The 8,594-nt window shown below is 44.4% G+C and overlaps 1 protein-coding gene across 1 annotated transcript in view; it reads right to left on the bottom strand.

Moving 5' to 3' along the window:
- Positions 1–8,141, bottom strand: part of ccr7 (chemokine (C-C motif) receptor 7) — a 22,755-nt gene extending 14,614 nt beyond the window's left edge. Inside the window, exon 1 of the mRNA XM_067969323.1 lies at positions 7,879–8,141. Coding sequence (XP_067825424.1) covers positions 7,879–7,894 — 16 coding nt within the window. The 5' untranslated portion in view covers positions 7,895–8,141. The remainder of the gene's footprint in view (positions 1–7,878) is intronic.
- Positions 8,142–8,594: the final 453 nt, after the last annotated feature.

An 8,594-nucleotide genomic window follows, 5' to 3' on the forward strand; every position in this document is an offset into this window, starting at 1 on the left:
ATTGAAGAGGAAAACAGAAAGTACAAGCTAGAGAGAAAAGAGAGCGGGAAACACAGATGGAGAAAGAGAGCCAAGGGAGGTGAAATTGGTTATCGCCAGTGGCAGGAAACTCACTCGCGGCGAATCGGCAGCCTGTTTCACACTGCGGTCGATTTTCCTTCCCGTTGACATCGCCCTCAAGGAGTAGAAGACAGCATTTTCCTGCGTTTCAGATTAACTCAGAGGACAGACCTGAGCTATTCTCTAGCCAGAGAACTGCAATCCTGGTGTAGACAGTGAGTGGAACAATCAGTCTCCTCCAACCCCTAATGTGGGACACTCAACACCAGTACTGCAGGCGTGGGATCCCAGCACAGTGCATGTGAGCTCTTACACTGGGATTGACATCATCATAATAATAAGAACACCAACTTGCATTTATATAGCGCCTTTAACATAGCAAAACTTCCCAAGATGTTTCAAGACCGTAATCAAACAAAAATGGACGTTGAGCCAAAGATGGAGATAGAAGGAGTGCCTAAAATTTTGATCAAAGAGGTGAGTTTCTGAGGAGGATTTTAAAGGAAGAGAGGGAGTTGGAGAGGCAGAAAGGTTTAGGGAATTCCCGAGCTTAGGACCTATATGGCTGGAGGCATGGCCGCCAATAATGGGGCGAAGGGAGTGGGGGATGGACAAGAGGCCAGAGTTGGAGGAACGCAGAATTCTCAAAGCGTTGTAGGACTGGCGGAGGTTACAGAGATAAGGAGGGGCGAGGCCACGAGGGTGAGAATTTTAAATTTGTCGCATTGCTGGACCAGGAGCAAATGTAGGTCAACGAGCACAGGGGTGATGGGTGAACAGGGCTTAGTGCGAGTTAGGATAAGGGCAGCAGAGTTTTGGATGAGCTCAAGTTTATGGAAGGTAGAAGATGGGAGGCCAGCCAGGAGAGCATTGGAAAAGTTGAGTCTGGAGGTAACAAAGGCATGGATGAGGGTTTCATCAGCGGATGAGCTGAGGCAAGGGCGGAGACGGGCAATGTTATGGAGGTGGAAGTAGGCGGTCTTTGATGTGATGGAGCAGATATGGAGTCAGAAACCCAGCTCAGGGTCAAATAGGATGCTGAGTTTGCCAATGTTTAATTGGAGGACATTGCAGCTCATCTAGGACTGGATGTTGGACAAGCAGTCTGACAACACAGAGACAGTGGAGGGGTCGAGGGAGGTGGTTGTGAGGTAGAGCTGGGTGTTGTCAGTATATATGTGGAACCTGATGATGTGTTTTCAGATGATGTCGCCAAGGGGCAGCATGTAGATGAGAAATAGGAGGGGGCCAAGGATAGATCCTTGGGGGACTCCAGAGGTTACGGTACGGGGATGGGAAGAGAAGCCATTTCAGGCTATGAATGAATAGGTAAGAGTAGAACCAGGCAAGGACAGTCCCACCCAGCTGCAAAGGGAGGACAGGTGTTGGAGGAGATGGTGTGGTCAACCGTGTCAAGACTGCAGGCAGTTCAAGAAGGATGAGGAGGGATAGTTTACCACAGTCACAGTCACAGAGGATATCTTTTGTAAGTTTGAGTAGGGCCATTTCTGTGCTGTGGCAGTGACGGAAACCTGATTGGAGAGGTTGCGGGAAAGATGGGCATGGATTTGGGAGGCGACAATAGAATCAAACACTTTGAAGAGCAAAGGGAGGTTGGAGATCAGGCGGTGGTTTTCAAGGACAGAGGGATCAAGGGTGGAGATGACAATGGTTTTGAAAGGGGGTGGAGACAATACCTGAGATCTGGGGTGGGGCTGGGGGTGGGGCTGGGACTGGGGGTTGGGTTTGGGGGTGGGGGTTGGGGTTGAGGCTAGAGGCAGCAGATTGAGAGGATGTTCTTAATATTCGCAGTAGCTGCTGTGTTTGGGACTCTCCCAGTTGAAGAATTAGATGAATCTCATCAGATGAATATCATGAAGCCAAGCTCTCACTTTTCATCAGCCACATGCAGTAGACCAATGAAGAGCATGGTCACACAACGGTTATAACCACAGGCTTTAATGATTCATGGCGCTCATTTCCTCCTTCACAGATATGCAAAACTGAATGATCACAAACTCAAACTTCATCAAAACTGGCCCAATTTATTAGAGGGGATGGGGTGCGAGGGTTTGGGGGAGTAAGGCCTATAAAATGCACGAAATAGGAACACAGAAATCGAAAAGATAGTAGTTCCCTGTTCACACTCAATGTTAGAATAGTGTACAGTCCCCATTCACACTCAATGTTAGAATAGTGTCCAGTCCCCATTGACACTCAGTGTTAGAATAGTGTCCAGTCCCCATTGACACTCAGTGTTAGAATAGTGTACAGTTCCCATTCACACTCAGTGTTAGAATAGTGTACAGTCCCCATTCACACTCAGTGTTAGAATAGTGTACAGTCCCCATTCACACTCAGTGTTAGAATAGTGTACAGTCCCCATTCACACTCAGTGTTAGAATAGTGTACAGTCCCCATTCACACTCAGTGTTAGAATAGTGTACAGTTCCCATTCACACTCAGTGTTAGATGAGTGTACAGTCCCCATTCACACTCAGTGTTAGAATAGTCTCCAGTCCCCATTGACACTCAGTGTTAGAATAGTGTACAGTTCCCATTCACACTCAGTGTTAGATTAGTGTACAGTCCCCATTCACACTCAGTGTTAGAATAGTGTACAGTCCCCATTCACACTCAGTGTTAGAATAGTGTACAGTCCCCATTCACACTCAGTGTTAGAATAGTGTACAGTCCCCATTCACACTCAGTGTTAGAATAGTCTCCAGTCCCCATTCACACTCAGTGTTAGAATAGTGTACAGTCCCTATTCACACTCAGTGTTAGAATAGTCTCCAGTCCCCATTCACACTCAGTGTTAGAATAGTGTACAGTCCCCATTCACACTCAGTGTTAGAATAGTCTCCAGTCCCCATTCACACTCAGTGTTAGAATAGTGTACAGTCCCCATTCACACTCAGTGTTAGATTAGTGTACAGTCCCCATTCACACTCAGTGTTAGAATAGTGTACAGTCCCCATTCACACTCAGTGTTAGAATGGTCTCCAATCCCCATTCACACTCAATGTTAGAAAAGTGTCCAGTCCCCATTCACACTCAGTGTTAGAATAGTCTCCAGTCCCCATTCACACTCAGTGTTAGATTAGTGTACAGTCCCCATTCACACTCAGTGTTAGAATAGTCTCCAGTCCCCATTCACACTCAGTGTTAGAATAGTGTACAGTCCCCATTCACACTCAGTGTTAGAATGGTCTCCAGTCCCCATTCACACTCAGTGTTAGAATAGTCTCCAGTCCCCATTCACACTCAGTGTTAGAATGGTCTCCTGTCCCCATTCACACTCAATGTTAGAATAGTGTACAGTCCCCATTCACACTCAGTGTTAGAATAGTCTCCAGTCCCCATTCACACTCAGTGTTAGATTAGTGTACAGTCCCCATTCACACTCAGTGTTAGAATAGTCTCCAGTCCCCATTCACACTCAGTGTTAGAATAGTGTACAGTCCCCATTCACACTCAGTGTTAGAATAGTGTACAGTCCCCATTCACACTCAGTGTTAGAATAGTGTACAGTCCCCATTCACACTCAGTGTTAGAGTAGTCTCCAGTCCCCATTCACACTCAGTGTTAGAATAGTCTCCAGTCCCCATTCACACTCAGTGTTAGAATAGTGTACAGTCCCCATTCACACTCAGTGTTAGAATAGTCTCCAGTCCCCATTCACACTCAGTGTTAGAATGGTCTCCTGTCCCCATTCACACTCAGTGTTAGAATAGTGTACAGTCCCTATTCACACTCAGTGTTAGAATAGTCTCCAGTCCCCATTCACACTCAGTGTTAGATTAGTGTACAGTCCCCATTCACACTCAGTGTTAGAATAGTCTCCAGTCCCCATTCACACTCAGTGTTAGAATAGTGTACAGTCCCCATTCACACTCAGTGTTAGAATAGTGTACAGTCCCCATTCACACTCAGTGTTAGAATAGTGTACAGTCCCCATTCACACTCAGTGTTAGAATAGTGTACAGTCCCCATTCACACTCAGTGTTAGAGTAGTCTCCAGTCCCCATTCACACTCAGTGTTAGAATAGTGTACAGTCCCCATTCACACTCAGTGTTAGAGTAGTCTCCAGTCCCCATTCACACTCAGTGTTAGAATAGTGTACAGTCCCCATTCACACTCAGTGTTAGAATAGTCTCCAGTCCCCATTCACACTCAGTGTTAGAATAGTGTACAGTCCCCATTCACACTCAGTGTTAGAATAGTCTCCAGTCCCCATTCACACTCAGTGTTAGAATAGTGTACAATAGCTCGTGGACTGGGAGTGGTGAGCAGACATCACCCCTAGTGGTTGTGAACAGTTCTGTGCTGGAAACGCCAGGCTTGATCACTGGGCAGTGAAAATATGGCCAATATTATTTCTATAAACATTTTTTGAGCATGATCTATGAACTACTGTTTTAAATATTTTTCCTTGGACATCGTGTACAATGAAATTCTCAATGGGGAGGGAACATAAATAATCAAAGTCTCATTTCTAGATATGCAGTCGGCGTTAGCTTTGCATTAGTGCGAACTTCCTATCTGCCGGACCTTTCTGGAAAGGACAGTCGGACAGAGTGTATAACAAGTAGCTGATCCACTCCGGCCAGTTGTAATCTACCCCAGTCTCTGGCACGGTATATGGTTCCTGGTCTTTTGAAACTGTGCACACCCTATTCACCTGGAGTGACCGATGGGGGATTCGTTGGTAATATCTAATGCACAGTTTCTGTCCATCCCACTTCTCTGACATGTTTCAAGTGACACATTCAACCTTACGTATCACACTACGATGAGAAAAGTATAAAGAAATAAAAGAACTCTGCGGGATTATAAAATGCTGGAGACAGAACGTCTGCAGTCTCTTAATTGACTTCTGCATGAACTTAGTTTTCATTTAACAGCAAATCTACTTTGATGCCTTAAAGCCGCACACACCTACACTTTGCATTGTATAATGACCTTCTAAATCTGTGCATTCTCTAACTATCAGCATGATCACGGGAGATTGATTCGTACATATATCGAACGCAGTCCGTGTATACCCTGTAGATCGTAGTGTATACTATATACACAGTCAGTGTATACTATATAGAACGCAGTCAGTGTATAGTATATAAAAAAGTCCGTGTAAACTATATAGAGCAGTCAGTGTGTACTCTATAAAACACAGTCAGTATATACTATGTAAGAATACAGTCAGTGTATAGTACATAATACAGTCAGTGCATACTCTATAGGATGTAGTCAGTGCACACTCAACAGGACGCAGACAGTACATACGCTATAGGACGCAGACAGTGCATACGCTATAGGACGCAGACAGTACATACTCTATAGGACGCAGACAGTGCATACGCTATAGGACGCAGACAGTGCCTACTCTATAGGACGCAGACAGTGCATACGCTATAGGACGCAGACAGTGCATACGCTATAGGACGCAGACAGTGCATACTCTATAGGACGCAGACAGTGCATACGCTATAGGACGCAGACAGTGCCTACTCTATAGGACGCAGACAGTGCATACGCTATAGGACGCAGACAGTGCATACGCTATAGGACGCAGACAGTGCATACTCTATAGGACGCAGGCAGTGCATACCCTATAGGACGCAGACAGTGCATACGCTATAGGACGCAGACAGTACATACTCTATAGGACGCAGACAGTGCATACTCTATAGGACGCAGACAGTGCATACCCTATAGGACGCAGACAGTGCATACGCTATAGGACGCAGACAGTACATACTCTATAGGACGCAGACAGTGCATACTCTATAGGACGCAGACAGTACATACTCTATAGGACGCAGACAGTGCATACGCTATAGGACGCAGACAGTGCATACTCTATAGGACGCAGACAGTGCCTACTCTATAGGACGCAGACAGTGCATGTGAAGTATAACACAGCCAGTGCATGTGAAGTATAACACAGCCAGTGCATGTGAAGTATAACACAGCCAGTGCATGTGACGTATAACACAGCCAGTGCATGTGATGAATAACACAGCCAGTGCATGTGAAGTATAACACAGCCAGTGCATGTGAAGTATAACACAGCCAGTGCATGTGATGAATAACACAGCCAGTGCATGTGAAGTATAACACAGCCAGTGCATGTGAAGTATAACACAGCCAGTGCATGTGGTGTATAACACAGCCAGTGCATGTGAAGTATAACACAGCCAGTGCATGTGAAGTATAACACAGCCAGTGCATGTGAAGTATAACACAGCCAGTGCATGTGAAGTATAACACAGCCAGTGCATGTGAAGTATAACACAGCCAGTGCATGTGAAGTATAACACAGCCAGTGCATGTGAAGTATAACACAGCCAGTGCATGTGACGTATAACACAGCCAGTGCATGTGATGAATAACACAGCCAGTGCATGTGAAGTATAACACAGCCAGTGCATGTGATGTATAACACAGCCAGTGCATGTGATGAATAATACAGCCAGTGCATGTGAAGTATAACACAGCCAGTGCATGTGAAGTATAACACAGCCAGTGCATGTGGTGTATAACACAGCCAGTGCATGTGAAGTATAACACAGCCAGTGCATGTGAAGTATAACACAGCCAGTGCATGTGATGAATAACACAGCCAGTGCATGTGAAGTATAACACAGCCAGTGCATGTGAAGTATAACACAGCCAGTGCATGTGGTGTATAACACAGCCAGTGCATGTGAAGTATAACACAGCCAGTGCATGTGAAGTATAACACAGCCAGTGCATGTGATGTATAACACAGCCAGTGCATGTGGTGTATAACACAGCCAGTGCATGTGAAGTATAACACAGCCAGTGCATGTGAAGTATAACACAGCCAGTGCATGTGATGTATAACACAGCCAGTGCATGTGATGTATAACACAGCCAGTGTGTGCTATATATAATAGTGAGCATATACCATATAGAATACAAGTGGTGTATACTATTTGACAAAGTGCACATGCCATATAAAACAGTCACTGCATACTCTATACAATGCAGTCAGTGACCATTATACGTAACAGTCAGTATGTACCATTCATAATATGTACAATAAAGAATACAATCAGTGTACCTGACATCAATGAATACCATAGAGAATAGAATCATTGTACATTATATAAAGGGTGGTCAATATATATACTATCTATCGCAATGTAGGTGCCTACTGCAGGGTACATGTCCCGTTTGTGTGATTCCAGCATGGAGTCTCACCCAATGGGATACATAAAGCAACGGGCAGGAAACGGGGGGCTTTAGAAAGACGATTTCTTACAAGAGTGGAAAATGTATTATTACTTGTAACATTACTTGATCTTCTACGATGTTGCACACAGAGCATCGAGAACAAGTGTAATCTTCAGTTGAAGTGGTATTAACGGGTGGGGGATAATTGGATATCGGTCCGCAGATGTCATTCAATCCCCATTTTAAAGTCATACATTTTGTCCTTATTTTATTTAATGTTTGATGTTATTATCTATCAATATAATCTATGCTATATTAAAAATCATATATCTGCATGCACTTGCAGTCAATTTTTTCCTATTATAAATTCCTAGGTCCACATTTATAATGGAAACATCCTATGTAAACTTGTCACACTGTAATTACACCCTCCCGCCAATGGTGGCAATGTAATGACTACCAAAACACAACTAAACCACCCCAATGAGTTCACATGTACTACTGCTGTCTACACACTGCCTGAGGATGTTTAACAATTTTCTAAATGAGGCTTTTCCACACAGAAATGTCAGACACCAGTTAACATACAGAGAAACAAAATAAAGTTTACTCACCTCTGTATCCAGTCATGATTGTCTAAGTAATGGGTGAGGAATGTCAGTGAATTCTCTTCAGGCACCTGCTTCACGCAGAGAAACCAGCAGCTCTGGCTCCTGAATGCGATCCAGTGAAATCCTGTGATCTCCTGGAATCTAAGAATCTATGACTCTTTCTCCCTTTTGCTGAGTCCCTTCTCTCCCTCAGTCTGTAACTCTCTGGATGTGCAATTCTCTCAGAGTGTGTGGCTCTGTGTTCGCGCTTGGGTTTGTAAGATCAGTTTCACCACATGACTGAACTGTTCAATTCGTCATTTTCTGACAAGCTGTAAGCTAATCAAATGAGGCCGGGCTGGGAGGGAGGAGGAGGTGGTCTATTCAGGGACTTCCCTATCAGCTGATTCAAAGACTCAAACTCAAGGTAATTTCTGACGTTTACAAACAGCTCAGCAATATTATTAGAACAATAACAGATTGCTGATGGACAGTAGGGACTGTCCAAGCTTCCTGGTCCTGAGTGACACATAGAATTTCTGGTAATTTCACAGGACTGGGGATTTATGTAATGTTTCAGCTTTACCACTGAGACAGACAGGGATTTTTACAGTGGTTTAAACATTAGGTTTGGTTTGGAGGGTATAAAATGACTCCTCTATTTTCAAATAAAGCAGCGATCACTCTCCTGTCTGTAAAGTTCAATGCCCCTATCAGCTGCTGGCCATAAAGTCCATACC

Source organism: Heptranchias perlo, chromosome 30 (assembly GCF_035084215.1).
Source record: "Heptranchias perlo isolate sHepPer1 chromosome 30, sHepPer1.hap1, whole genome shotgun sequence".
NCBI lineage: Eukaryota > Metazoa > Chordata > Chondrichthyes > Hexanchiformes > Hexanchidae > Heptranchias > Heptranchias perlo.